The sequence below is a fragment of the Dreissena polymorpha genome, chromosome 3 (genome assembly GCF_020536995.1).
Source record: "Dreissena polymorpha isolate Duluth1 chromosome 3, UMN_Dpol_1.0, whole genome shotgun sequence".
Taxonomy (NCBI): Eukaryota; Metazoa; Mollusca; class Bivalvia; order Myida; family Dreissenidae; genus Dreissena; species Dreissena polymorpha.
Genome location: NC_068357.1, coordinates 24,899,003 through 24,914,617, shown reverse-complemented (window position 1 = coordinate 24,914,617; position 15,615 = coordinate 24,899,003). Strand labels below are relative to the sequence as shown.

The window sequence follows — 15,615 nt, the reverse complement described above, 5'->3', positions numbered from 1 at the left end:
TAAAGCCTGCCACTTTGGGATTCGGGGGTGGTGGTGGTGGTTGGCAGACAATTATAAACAGTTCAGAGAATGCAAAACGACAATATGACATAATTGAGCATCGCTATTGGTAAATAAGGCATCAAGTGCCTTTCTAGAGTTGACTGCACAACTCATCTGGGACAACACTTAATGCACATGCATAAAGACTATATGAAGAGTGAGCCCCATTTTTCCAGAGCATTGTTTATCTTGAAGTACAGTAGAATTGCAATAACCCTAGCTGGCGATTTCTCAAAAACTGGCGATTACTCAAGCATTAAAGGAAGTCCCTAGCATTTTCCTTTTATTTCTATATAAAAATACCCGCAATAATTCAATATGCGATTTTCGATAACTCGAGGACGTGTGCCGGTCCCTGAAAGGCATTTCACACCTAATTAACAAACAATTATTCGAGGACACTTTCTCGTCTGGTCGGTGCTAAAAATATTCAAGTTGTGAAAACAGAGCAATCAAGCAGACAAAAGACGCTTAATTAGGTGTTAAGTTAGTCGCAGTTTGAGAAACACTGCAAATTGTCATCCTTTGAGATGCATATCAAAGCTACGCAGGTTTAATGATAATTAAATAATTACCAGCAATCTATAATTATGATAAAATGTATGGTATAAAACAGAGCGTATCAGATAATTTTTCATGTGCATGTACGTACCTTGTGTTCTATTTTAAATATGCTACATGTACATTGAATATTGATTGAATTTTTTTTATTATAAAATGTGTTTTGTTTGTATGTTGATTAAATTAAATGAATTTACAATTATCCTTATTGTTTAGTTTATAATACTGAAACCTAAAGCGATTTTTACAAAGCCCTTTCTTTCTGTAGCACCGTCTTACATGTAAATAAAGCGTTTGCGGTCAGAGTTAAGCATCATCAACCGAGACAAAGAAAACAAATAATACCATGGATAACTCAAAACCTGCGATTTCTCGAGCATCGAGGTAAGTCACGTGCTTCCTCGAGTTATCGCAGTTTTACTGTACATGACAAACCACTGGAAACATGAGAGAGTTAAAACTCACTTGAGTATGGTGGAGTTCTGCACAGCTCTAGCCGATACTGTCTTGTAAGGCTGTGGTCTACCCTGCAGAATAACAAACAACAACCCATCATACTTATATTCTCAGTTTGAAGACAACAATAACAGTAACTTTTTAAGCATCAAATATCAAATATTAACATGAAACATGGTCATGCCACTAAACCAGGTTGTTAAAATTTTACCAAATAATTTCCTTTATTTTAATTAACTATATGCACACAAAGTTTAAATGCCATAAAGCCATCCAAACAATAGTTCTTTAGCAAAAAAATATTGTCTTTTGTAAGGTACTGATTGACTGGCCCAAAATGCAATCCGACCATAGCTCTGCGTGAAAGCTGTACACACCATTTCAGCAATTAACCTGGATCCTGACTCAAGCTTTTGAGAGGAAACCATTTGTCTCTTTTGTGGAACAGTGACCTTTACTGGACTGGATACATTTACAATCCCAGGCTAGGTCTCCATGCAAGCTTGCTACGGCAACATTTCATCTAGATCAGTCCATTCAAACTACAGGCATTGACCATAAACTGTGTTTGACAACTACTCAGGCCCAACCAAACAACTCCACACTACACCCAGCTAATAAACAGTATTTTGAACTTTGTTGAAAACCTGTTTTAAAATAATAATTATGTATTCTTTTACTGTGTTTGAATTTGATTAAACTAAAATGTGCTCGACCATTTAAAACAAATATAAAAGTTTAAGCTGGGCAAATCATATTTGTTTCAGATTATTAAGTTAGTTGGTAAAATGCCATATTTAGACCCTTGACTCCCGACATACCGCAATGCAGTCCAGGATACTGAGAAGGCTGTGAATGCTCTCACCAGTGGTCACTTCCTTCACCAGGTAATCGGTCCCCTGCAGACAGAATGAACAAATAGTCAAAGTTGAACATTCACATCAGAGTCAGTATCTAATAGCTAATACTTGAAGTAAATTTTGCAACACTGCCTGACAAGGAGGCAATCACATTGATCTTTTCAGTCGGAGTTCTCCTTTTGGGAGTTTTCATTGTGGTGTAAGAGTAAAAGCTTTCACAGCAGTATAATTACTGTGCTGCAGTCAGATATTGCAGCTTACTTGATCAAAAATGCGTGCATCAGGCAGTGTTTCTTAGGGCAATATAAGGGCATAACTATTTTGCGACACCCTAAGTTAGTTCAAGTCAGACTTAAGTGTCCAAAATAGTCCCTGGGACGATAGTGCTTTATCTGTCACTTGCAAAATGATCCAAAAAATTTAAAGGCACAAATTCAGCTATATAACAAAATATTTGGCTACAATGTTACCAGCATAAAACTGATCAAAACCATATGTAAGAAAAATTTCATCAGTAAATTAAGCTCAAGAAATGTTGATTTAGGGGAAGCCTACATGACGCAATGCTGACTTGTCCTTACCCCATCATGGATGTAGACATTCAAATGGCCGCTCTGTACCACAAATATGCTGTTATCCGCATCTCCAGGCTTAAACAGGTAGTTTCCAGCTGATATAGTCTTTGTCTCCACGTGTTTGCATAGCTCCAGGAACAAGGGCTTTTCAAAATGTCCAAATACCCTATAATAAGAAACAGTGATAACAACAAGGGAAAAATGTTCTACGGGGCCCATCTGAGACCTCAATCCACTCTCATAGACTTTGAAATTTGCACCTACATGTAGAAGCCATGCTTTTGAACAAACCTTAATTATTTTCAAACGCATCCCATATATCACTACAACACAATTTATTTACACTCTAAAAAAAATTAATGAGTTAATGAAATATGAGTGTTCAAATGGTTTTACAATAGCCACATAAGGAAAATGACCAGCATCATTGGGCCATCTTTTTTTAATGGACCAGAACCATTTATCACAAATGTTCCTTTATTTGACCCTGTGACATAGTTTTTGCGCCCACATGATCCTGTTTCAAACTTAGATGAGAAATTATTAGGGGAAATGTTTAGACCAAGTTTCATAAACATTTGGCAATAAATGTGGTCTCTAGAGTGTTCACATGCTTTTTCTTATTTGACAAAGTGACCTGTTTTTCACCCCAAATGAAACAGTTGCAGACTTTGCCGTGATATCCATTTGAGAAATATTCTTATCAAGTTACATGATTGGGCAATAAAGGTGGCCTCTACAGAGTTCATATATGACTCTATGTTCAAAACAGTTTTATAAACTCATAACTAATTAACTTTTTTATTAAACTTCATCGAATTATGTAAATGCAAAAAGAATTAAGTGTAATGAAAAAAGGATAAAATGTCTATATAAATGTCCAAAATACCAAATATATTTTTTCTTCAAAAACATAACCATAGCAATTTCCCACATTTTTCTCCTTCAAAATGTTTCAATATCAAACAGTTAATTTCACATCGTGATACAAACCTCCCATATCCTTAAATATAATGTGTCTTGTTCTGAGAAAACGGGGCTTAATGCTTGTGCGTTAAGTGTCATCCCAGATTAGCCTGTGCAGTCTGCACAGGCTAATCAGGGACAACACTTTCCGCTTTAATGGCATTTTTTGTTTAAAGGAAGTCCCTTTTTACCGAAAATCTAGTTTAAGTGTAAAGTGTCGTCCCTAATCTGGGATGACACTTTACGCACATGCATAAAGCCCAGTTTTCTCAGAACGCGGCTCTAATTATCAAAACAAACAAATCCCAAGCATACCTCACACTTCTGAGCATGAAGAGAACCTCCGTCGGGATCCTGTGGTCACTGTCCTCAAACTCAGAGCCATCCTCCTCGTAAAATGACCTTGGTGGCACCTTCTTCTGTAACACGGGCTGTGACGGGTCTTTCTTGAGCTGCAGGATCTTTGAAAACCTGTAGATGAGTTTTTACATTTAGTATATAAATTTGTACTTTAAAATAGTCATACTTGTTTGTTGATAATCCATGGAAATCTGTAGTTAAATATTTTATGGGAATTAATACATTAACAAGAGTTGAGCTTAAAAGTCATTTAAAAATTATTGAAAAACAGCAATATTTGTTGGCAACTCAGTGTTTTTTTTTCAATCAAAATTGGGTCCAGTGACCGGACCCATTCCCAATGGAAAAAGTATATATTTTTCCCAAATGGGAGCTAAAAATTCCCAATGGAAGGTTCATCTCCCATCCATTTAAGATTAGTAAATATAATACTGGACACACTTGTATCCTCAATTTTAAAGCATTTGTAAGCAAAACAACAACAATACTAATTTCCCAATTTTAGTCAAAACGCCGTGAATTTTCCCAATCCAAAGGGACCCATTCCCAAAATGGTGAAAAAAAAACACTGTTACTGCTTCAAAAGAGGGAGAATCACAATTGCATGTAGTACTCACTTCCTTGCCAGCTTTATAATCTCTTTCTTATTCAGTTGCGTCTTTCCCTTCCCCTGCGCAAGATCTATGGTGTTCCGAGAAAAATTGCTCATCTAAAATAAAAAAAATAAAGCAAATTGACTTGAAAATATCTAAATTTGTCAGTACAATGTAAAATATGTGTTGCACTCCACCAATTAAGGGATACAAAGCCTCACAAATAGTCTTGCAAACCCTCAGAAAAGTCAGAAAAACACTTTTTTTAACACACGTGACGTATGTCCCCACATGTTGCATTGACACAGAATATTTTGCATGCTGTCTTCACAAAACAAGAGAAGCTAATTTATGTCGATTTTTAAGAATTATTATGCCATTATTATTTATGACCATTTGACCTTTGAACTCTTGAATTCTTTCGCATAACACGCCGTCCAATGACTGTGAACAAAATTAATGTACAGTCTCATTTAAAAAAATCTCATAATGAATGACATAGTTATGGCCCAGACAAGCTCATTTATGGCCATTTTTTACTTTTGAACTCCAATTGTGACCTTGACCTTGGAGATATCGACGTTTTTCTTGTGCATGACACACCGTCCAATACTTGTGAACAAATGTACAGAGTATTTGTAAAATCCCACAAAGAATGACATAGTTATGGCCCGGACAAGATCATTTATGGCCAATTTTGACCTTTGAACTCAAAGTGTGATCTTGACCTTGGAGATATCGACGTAATTCTTTTGCATGACACACCGTCTAATGATGGTGAACAAACGTGCCAAATGATTTTAAAGTCTCACAATAAATGACATAGTTATGGCATGGACAAGCTCATTTACATGTATGGCCATTTTTGACCTTTGAACTCAAAGTGTGACCTTGACCTTGGAGATATTGATGCAATTCTTTCGCATGACACACTGTCCAATAATGTTGAACAAATGTGCCAAATGATTTTAAAATCTCACAAGGAATGACATAGTTATTGCCTGGACAAGCTCATTTATGGCCATTTTTGACCTTGACCTTGGAGATATCGACGTAGTTCTTTAGCATGACACACCGTCTAATGATGGTGAACAAACGTGCCAAATGATTTTAAAGTCTCACAATAAATGACATAGTTATGGCATGGACAAGCTCATTTACATGTATGGCCATTTTTGACCTTTGAACTCAAAGTGTGACCTTGACCTTGGAGATATTGATGCAATTCTTTCGCATGACACACTGTCCAATAATGTTGAACAAATGTGCCAAATGATTTTAAAATCTCACAAGGAATGACATAGTTATTGCCTGGACAAGCTCATTTATGGCCATTTTTGACCTTGACCTTGGAGATATCGACGTAGTTCTTTAGCATGACACACCGTCCAATGATGGTGAACAAATGTGCCAAATGATTTTAAAGTCTCGCAATAATTGACAAAGTCATGGCCTGGACAAGAATTTGACCTTTGAACTCCAAGTGTGAACTTGACCTTGGAGATATCGACGTACTTCTTTTGCATGATACACCGTCCAATGATGGTGAACAAATGTACCACATCATTTTAAAATCTAACGATAAATGACATAGTGATGGTCCGGAGAAACTTTCGGTTTAAAACGCACTAATTGACCCAGTGACCTAGTTTTTGACCCGGCATGACCCATATTCAAACTTAACCTAGACATCATCTAGATACAACTTCTGACTAAGTTTGGTGAAGATCAGATTAAATTTTGGGGACAGACAGACCGACCGACAAAGTGACTCCTATATAGCCCTCATTACCAATGGTAATGGATGTATAATGAAAAAGTTATAGGACAAAGTTTCAGAATAATATCTGTTTTGTCTGATATAATTTTTAGGGTCATTATTCCTATAATTTGTAGTCGATTAGCTAGTAAAATCCAGTACAGGGCAGTTATACAGACTTTCTGAAACTGTCGACTGACCCTGATTAAAAAAAATACTGGTGGTAAAAAATATTTTATTAAATCTCTGAATTAACATCTGGCAGTTATTGTACATGTACATTCACAAATAAACAAGAAAATTAGCTTTTGTCTTATTACCCACTAAAGTCCCAAAACATTTACTAGCCACAAGGTCTTTTGTTCAAGTCACTATTACTGGCCAAAATGCAATTTTACTGGCCAGTAAATTATAAAGATTTTTTCCTTACTTTTTTTTACAGGCAATAGGGGCCAATATTCAGAATCTTATTTCTGAATGTCGTTCAGAAATACTACTGGCTTGGTCAGAGGGCTATAAGATTTTTGCAGATGCTATTAAGAATGTTTCAACGAGCCATTCTGATTTCTCAAACATAAAAACTTATGTTAAACTTTTAATTTTGATTTTTCTTTCATAAAAAATGACTGATCACAACAATAAACCACACATTCTACAAACAAATAAGGTATCTTTAATAATACAACACATATCAGTTAGGAATAAATTCTATAAACCATTACCGGTATAACTTTTGGATATTTTGTTGCATAACATATTATTTTATGAAATATGAGGCAAACTTAGGATTGAAATAAAATTTACTTTAAGAGATCTAAATAAACAACACAATTGTTATTTTCCAATTATGTTAAAAAAATATATTGTTCTAGCAAATTTCATGTCATTATGTAGAGATAATTTTACAAATTTTCTCATTTGAGTCCTAGGACTCGATTACTTGCAAATCTATGAGTCCCCGAATTGAAAGAATGAGTCCAAATATTAAACGATATCATTTTGAGAAATTTCAATGCATTTTTGGGACACACATAATACGAAACTTTGCATCCTCTGAGGTTTTTGTGAGTCCAGGACGCAGGACTCACAGGTAAAAAAATAAATGATTATGAGGCTAGACAGGTTCTCAGGCTAAATTGTCTAGCTTTCCAAAGCCTGGTCATAGGAACAAGATAACCAGTAATGGATTTAGGACTACCCCAGAGATTGATTTTGCCATTACAAATATACAAGTAATACACACCATGCAATATTTTTTCCACTTTTACAAGAACCATTACAGCAACATTTCTACAATTGGTTTTCACATGGTTTGTGAACATTTTAATGACAAATTCAACACTGATGCAACTAGACATCACTGTTTATTAATATAATGATACAAGATACATAGATTACATATTTGTGTACATGATTAGAGTTTAAAGATTTGTCAGTGATTCTTTTATATAACATACTTAAAAAAAAATATATATCAATCAATAAATGTATCAATTCATAATCTTACCAATGATTCTAAATAGTTTACCAATGATTTAATTTTGTTTCCATTGATTTTCAACAAGCCTGTGCAAGTCCTTTAAGTCCCACATGACATAAACAAACTCATTTAAAGTAGTCTTTAGAAAAGTGAAGAAATCACCCAGCTTTTAAAATAATATTTCTACAAACCTTTCGCAGCATTTTGCGACCAAAGAACATGATTTTCTCCCTCTTTCTGAAGCGGAACTTCTTGAGCCCAGATCCATGAGTCTGCTGAGCAGCTGCTGCAACAACCAGCCAACAAATGAGCCTTGTTCTGAGAAAACTTGGCTTAATGCATGTGCGTAAAGTCTTGTTCTAGATTAGCCTTTGCAATCTGCACAGGCTTATCAGGGACAACACTGTCCACTTGTATGGTATTTTTTGCTTGAAGGAAGTCTATAGTAAAAATCCAGTCTAGACTTAGTCTGTGCTGATTGCATGGGTTAATCTGATATGACAACGCACATGTTTTAAGCGAGGATTTTCTAGAATGAGGCTCAAATGGACAGGACCTCCATTTTCAGTACATTTATGATTATGACATTAGTTATTACCAAACTGTGTTCTATGAACACTTGTCCCGATATCACAATTTCACCTTGTTTGGCAATGTAAAAAGGATGATTAAATACATATCACTATTATACAGAAAAAGCAATCCTAAGCCAGGTCTGCATAACTAGTCTATTGGGTAATACTACATGTATACTAATTAGATTGACATGAACTGTATGTTATTTTGAAGGAACAGCACTTAAAAGTCATACAAAAGGTAAACCAATTTCGAAAAGCAATAGGTGTGCTTTAACTAATATATGCACAGATGGCAACACTGAATTATAGAATGCAAGTTTACCAGTATGTATGTGCATACCGGTAAATTGTTTAATACATAATAGCTTTCATATGCTTACAAACAAAATAGTCATCTTGAAAAATATGTATGTATGGGTCAATATAGTAGAAAGACAATACTGAAGTACTTGTACACAAAATATACAGACCCCTCTTTCTCAACTTCCATAGTCCAAACACAAGAATACCCAGAGTGGAAATAATCACCACAGAAACTCCAACCACTATGCTCTGAAAATCATAGACAGAATTATCTTACAGATTGATCTACATGTATACAGAACACAAATTCCAATTTTATAATATAAATTCATAAATTTGATCATAGATATATGACTATAAAATCTTAACTAATTTCTATCAATGGTGTTACATTTGCACGAGTGATTAAATTACATTACTCAAATATTGCCACCAGTCTAATTTTGGCTTAAATACCAGTTGATTTTTATTGTTTACATTCAGGATTTTCAGTGCATGCTGTTACAGTGACGTAAAGCATATCAAAACAGGCATGTGTAACTGTTGAGTCAAGAAATCTATAAGAAATTAAACAAGAGGGCCATCATGGCCCTATATCGCTCCACAGTTTTTTTATGTGAAAAAAACGTGCAGTGCGCATGGGCTGAAATATACTCAAGCATGTGACTTTCTCTTTCTATCCCTCGTCCCACTGGGCGCTTAAAGTTGGAAGGGTGAGCATTATTATATATGGAAAACGTTACTACAGTGTTAACTAAACATACTAAAAAGCCCGGGAATTGTCACACAGGTCCTTTGCTTATAACGTAGGTACATTTATCTTTCCAAAAGATATTGTCGTTCTTTCTATTTCACATATTTTAAGATGCTGAAGATCAAATTTACGCATGTTCTACAAGATTAATGAAAGTTCCTTCATTCAATCATGAATCTTTTTACAAAATTCCAAAAAGTGTTTGTAGGTTTCAAAGTTTCTGTTACTTATATAGTTCATGACATATGCAAAATACCTTATGAGGTAGATCACCTGAACTTTACTTCATTCTTGAGGCATAAGTGAGTGTAGCAGGATTGTAAACGTGGTGAAGAAATTGTTTATTGAACAAAGAAGATATTTGCCTGAGGAAACATAAAGTTACGAGTTTTTCAGGTTCATGAGGTGCTGAAAGGCAGTAGGAATGATATCTTTGTAGAGGTTGTATGTTAAACAAAGTAAATGTTTATGAGACAAAAAATTGAATTATAATTCATCAAGATGTTGCGATTATGGCAAAACTACTTGCATATGGCGTGAGGTTTAAAGAGATATCATGACAAACAATTAGCTTGACCTAACTTTCCTTTACTTTTTCCATCTGACGTTGGTTACCTGTCATGTTGGTTTTTGAAAATAGTCCTTTACAATATTATTTCTTGTCTGCAATCGCTTTCAATTTGGGGCAGTCCAAAATGTGTCGTTTGGTAAAGGGTTAACATTTATGGATAGTTAACATGTTGGTCTACCTTTTACGCTCGACATGTATGCATTTATCTTTTATAATTTAAAAGTTATTCCAAGTGTATTTTGATAAACTTTTAGTTTGAGAAGAAAAAAGTTGCAAATTTCAACGACTTCCAGTGGCCATGTTTTTTGACCATTCAAATTTTCTTGAACAACTTTTAATGGGAGCCTTCAAGGGATAAATTTGGCCCAAGGGTCATAATTAGAACAAACTTGGTAGAGAACTATAAGATGTCACTACATACCAAATTTGGTAGCACTAGGCCCAATGGTTATGGACAGGAAGATGTTTAAAGTTTGCACAAAAGAGGCTTTATATAAGCATATGTTCAGTTTTGTGACCCCTAAATTTGAGCCCAGGGGAATAATTTAACAAATTTGGTAGAGGACAATTAGATGTCACTACATACCAAATTTAGTAGCCCTGCGCTCTATAATTATGAACAAGAAGATTTTTAAAGTTTGCACAAAATATGCCTTATTTAAGCATATGTTCATTTTTGTGACCCCCCGGGCATGGTCAAATTTGACCCCAGGGGCATAACTTGAAAAAAGTTGGTGGAGAACTTTAAGATTTCAATACATACCAAATTTGGTAGAAATAGGCCCAATGGTAATGGACAGAAAGATTTTTAAAGTTTGCACAAAAAAGGCCCAATATAAGCATATGTTCAATTTTGTGACCCCTGGGGAATGTTCAAATTTGATCCCAGGGGCTTAATTTGAACAAACTTGGTAGAGGACTATTAGATGTACAAAATTTGGTAGCCCTATGCCATACGGTTATGGACAAGTAGATTTTTAAAGTTTGCACAAAATAGGCCTTATTTAGCGTATGTTCATTTTTATGACCCCCGGGGCAGGGTCAAATTTGACCACAGATGTATAATTTGGACAAACTAAGTAGAGAACTATTAGATGTCACTACATACCAAATTTGGTAGCCCTAGGCCCTACAGTTATGGACAGAAAGATTTTTTAAGTTTGCACAAAATAGGCTTTATATAAGCATATGCTCATTTTTGTGACCCCCAGGGCAGGGTCTAATTTGACCCAAGGGGCAAAATTTGAACAAACAAAGTAGAGAACTATTAAATGTCACTACATACCTAATGTGGTAGCACTAGGCTCAATTGTTATGGACAAGAAGATTTTTAAAGTTTGCACAAAATAGGCTTTATATAAGCATATGTTAAATTTATTGACACCCGGGGCGGGGTCAAATTTGACCCCAGGGGCATAATTTGAACAAATTTGAAAGAGGTTCACCCCAGGAACATTTGTGAGAAGTTTTATCAGAATTGGGCTTGTAGTTTAGGAGAAGAAGATGTTTAAAGAAAAAGTTAACACACGCACGCATGACGGACACAGGACCATGACACAAGCCCCGCTGGCCTCTGGCCAGTGGAGCTCAAAAAAACATTTGAATAATATTTATTAGATACCATATTTAGTACCAATATAATATTTTTATTGATACATTAATTACATCTTTATAACAAGAGATGGGTTTGTCAGAAACACAATGCCCTTTCTGCGCCGCTTTGAATCCATATAATTGACCTTTGACCTTGAAGGATGACCTTGACCTTTCACCACTCAAAATGTGCAGCTCCCTGAGATACACATGCATGCCAAATATCAAGTTGCTATCTGAAGGGACATAGAAGTTACAAGCAATTTTCGAAACCTAAATGCAGAAACTTAACGCAAAGTGTGACGAAAAGACAGACTGACAGACAGATGGTTCGATCACTATTTAAAAACTGGAATACAAATGCTCAGCGCATTTAAGATTGATGCAAAACAAACAAATTACTCACGAAAAATTATTTACAGTTTTAATTTTCCCAGACAAATACCATTACAGTCAGTTACTATTTTGTTGTGTGCATGGAATTTATCTAATTTTTCATCCTTATTTGTTTTAAAAATTAGTACATTAATTAAAAAATTTCTGATATGTGTTTGATGTTTGAGGGTTTTTCTTATAGAAAAATGTCACTAAGATTTGAGTATTATTTTGGTAACTGCATAATACAGAGAACCAACAGTGTGTTCAGTACGTATTTCATTTTAAATAAAAACAATTAATAACAAGAGGGCCATGATGGCCCTGAATCGTTCACCTGACTCATTAAGATCAGATGAAAACTATGACCTCTATTGTCTACACAATGTTTTTCTATGATTTGACCTAGTGACCTAGTTCCTGACTCTAGATGACCCAAATACAATCCCAATCCAGATTTCATCAAGATAAACATTCTGACCACAGTTCATAAATATTGGATGAAAACTGTGACCTCTATTGTCAACACAAGGTTTTTCTATTTATTTGACCTAGATTTTTACCCCAGATGACCCAAATACAATCCCACCCAGATTTCATCAAGAATTCTGACCAAATTTCATAAAGGTTGGATGAAAACTGTGATCTCTAATGTCTACACAAGGTTTTTCTATTATTTGACCTAGTGACCTAGTTTTTGACCCCAGATGACCCAAATAAAATCCCAACCCAGATTTCATCAAGATAAACATTCTGACCAAATTTCATAAAGATTGGATGAAAACTGTGACCTCTATTGTCTACAGAAGGTTGTTCTATTATTTGACCTAGTGACCTTTTTTTTGACCCCAGATGACCCAAATACAATCCCAAACCGGATTTCATCAAGATAAACATTTTGACCAAATTTCATCAAGATTGGATGCAAACTGTGACCTCTACTGTCTACACAAACAAATTGTTGACGGACGGACGCACGGACACATGCAGGCACGCACAACGGACGCCGGACATCACACGATCACATAAGCTCACCGTGTCACTTCATGACAGGTGACCTAAAAATATGTGTCGGAGATAAACATGAACAGTTGTGGTTAAAATCCCACAGAAACAAGGGCTGTTTGTAAAACATGCATGCCCCCCTATATGGGCTATAAGTTGTAGTAGCAGCCATTGTGTGAATACGTTTTTTGTCACTGTGAATGGTGGTGGTGGTGGTGGTGGTGGTGGTGTAGTAGTAGTAGTAGTAGTAGTAGTAGTAGTAGTAGTAATAGTAGTTGTAGTAGTAGTAGTAGTAGTAGTAGAAGTAGTAGTAGTAGTAGTAGTAGAAGTAGTAGTAGTAGTAGTAGTAGTAGTAGTAGTAGTAGTAGTGGTAGTAGTAGTATTAGTAGTAGTAGTAGTGGTAAAAGTAGTAGTAGTAGTGGCAGTAGTAGTAGAAGTAGTAATAGTAGACGTGGTGGTGGTGGTGGTGGTAGTAGTACTAGTAGTAGTAGTACTAGTAGTAGTAGTAGTAGTAGTAGTAGTAGTAGTAGTAGTAGTAGTAGTAGTAGTAGTAGTGGTAGTAGTAGTAGAAGTAGTAGTAGTAGTAGTAGTAGTAGTAGTAGTAGTAGAAGTAGTAGTAGCAGTAGTAGTAGTAGTAGTAGTAGTAGTAGCAGTAGCAGTAGCAGCATTACAAGACCAATACTTAAGAATGATCAAATGGGAAAAGGTAACATAGCACCAGCAGTAAATATGGGGCTCATTTACAGGTCAGATTTGGAATCTCTGCTGTAAAATGAGATTTTGAATGAATTCAAGGGAGGCAAACCTGTAATAAAAAGAACATGCATAAACTGTAGTTGTTTCCCTTGTTTGAACCATGCTAAATCCTTACAAGTTTGGAAAGAATTGGATGAAAAATTTGGACTTTATTGCATAAACACCATTTTCTCAATTCAAGGGGAGGTAATTCTGTACTTCATGGACCAATAATGCTCATTTTTTGTAGGGTTCGTGTCCTCATTGATATAAAGACACTGTGCAAATTTGGATAGGATCGGACAAAAAATGTGGAAGTTTTTTTTAAGTTTTCACAAAATAGGCAAAAACGAATAAACATGCAAAGTTCAACGAGCTCCTGCGGCCATGTTTTTTGACGAATCAAATTTCTTTGAACAACTTTTTCAGGGGAGCCCTCAAAGGTCATCCCTGTGAAATTTTTTGAAAATCTGATGAGCGGTTTCTGACAAGAAGATTTTTTAAGGTTTTTACCATATATGGTCATGGCGGCCATCTTGGTTATGTGATCAAATTTTTTTTAACAATTCTTTTGTCCCATGACCTAGGGATGCTCCACATGAAATTTAGTTGAAATTGGCTCAATGGTTTAGTAGAAGAAGATGTTTACAAATTGTTTACGGACGGACGGACGCCGGACGCTGAGTGATCACATTAGCTCACCTCGAGCTATCGCTCAGGTGAGCTAAAAACAGTATAATCTTTATAATGCATTTTCTTTTACACTATTGTTTTATACAGACATTGATGTGTAAAATAACATTAAATGTTTTGATTTATTGGGAATATAAACTATGATTATTGCAACTTTTCTATATGCGCATATATAAATACACCACTTTTTGCCACCCATTGGGCAGAGTTTAAAATTAGCAGGTGCCCATGACGTCACTTTTCAACTAGTTTATATAAAAGATATTTCTTAGTTTCTAATATTATTGATTTTAATACATAAGTGATAAAAAATGACTTAATAAATCATGGGTGGCAAAGTGACCACTGAAAATATATCTCCTCTACATGCATGAAAAATACAAACAGGATATTAAACAAATCAACCTATTTTCTTTTCATTTGTAGCCAAATAGAATTTTCTTTGTATCCTGACAATCCCCTCCACGGACAATCGCTTCTTAGTTAATTTTGACAAGACGGATGTTCGCTCCTTACATGTTTATCCATAGTATCGGCACTCGTAATGAATACTAAATACAAATTTTGAAAGTGATCAAATACAAAATCATGCATGTGTTTTATGTCAATCTATAGCTCAATGAGTATTCTTGGACAAAACATCCAAAACTGCATTTAAATCGGCAATGTTTTGACAAAATACTGGCTAGACTAAGCTCCCTGTAGTAATCTGTTCCATGTACAATCGTCTCCTAGTATAGGCCTACCTGATTGGTCGCTTAGATTTGTTAATATGCGCATGTGCTTGTTCTAAAAAATAACTTAATGGAAAAACAAAACTCTTGCTCATGTTGTTCTTAAAATATTTTTCCTTTTTATTCAAAAATAAGTGGCATATAAATCATTTGATAACACTACTATTAATCCATAAACAAACTATCATAATTGTGTGTCACGTAATTAAAAATCATAGCATCATCCTAGAATAAACATAACCTTCTTTCCAACAAAAACTGAAAATCATGTGATTGATCGTTGTCATAGTCATGGATAGTGCTGCAACAATACGCCAAAAACCGTATTGCAATATATTGTCAGTTCAAAAACCCGTATTGCAATATATCGCAATATATTGCTAACTTGTACCAAAAATATAACTTGCCAATTACTTGATAATCCCGTATATTCCAGCTTTAAAGCAAAATATGGTATATATTTACTATAAATGTCTCAAGAATAACAAGAAACACAAACATTGGCAAATTTTCTTAAGTATCGAATACATTTTGGCATTCGTTACTATTTAAAGATGTGATGAAATAACGTCCAACCGGGGCATGTTTTTCCACTGAACACTCGTTATTCACCTGATGTGAA

The 15,615-nt window shown here is 35.1% G+C and overlaps 1 protein-coding gene across 4 annotated transcripts in view; it reads right to left on the bottom strand.

Moving 5' to 3' along the window:
* The window catches only part of LOC127873326 (patatin-like phospholipase domain-containing protein 7), a 97,460-nt gene that overhangs the window by 79,525 nt on the left and 2,320 nt on the right, over positions 1–15,615 (bottom strand). For 3 of the 4 annotated variants that reach the window (XM_052417154.1, XM_052417153.1, XM_052417151.1), the window contains exons 2-8: positions 8,701–8,782; positions 7,844–7,938; positions 4,438–4,529; positions 3,776–3,931; positions 2,501–2,660; positions 1,881–1,958; positions 1,069–1,130 (exon numbers count right to left, since the gene is read on the bottom strand). In XM_052417154.1, the coding sequence (XP_052273114.1) occupies positions 1,069–1,130; positions 1,881–1,958; positions 2,501–2,660; positions 3,776–3,931; positions 4,438–4,529; positions 7,844–7,938; positions 8,701–8,782 (725 nt within the window). The remainder of the gene's footprint in view (positions 1–1,068; positions 1,131–1,880; positions 1,959–2,500; positions 2,661–3,775; positions 3,932–4,437; positions 4,530–7,843; positions 7,939–8,700; positions 8,783–15,615) is intronic. The other variant, XM_052417152.1, reaches the window with a different exon arrangement.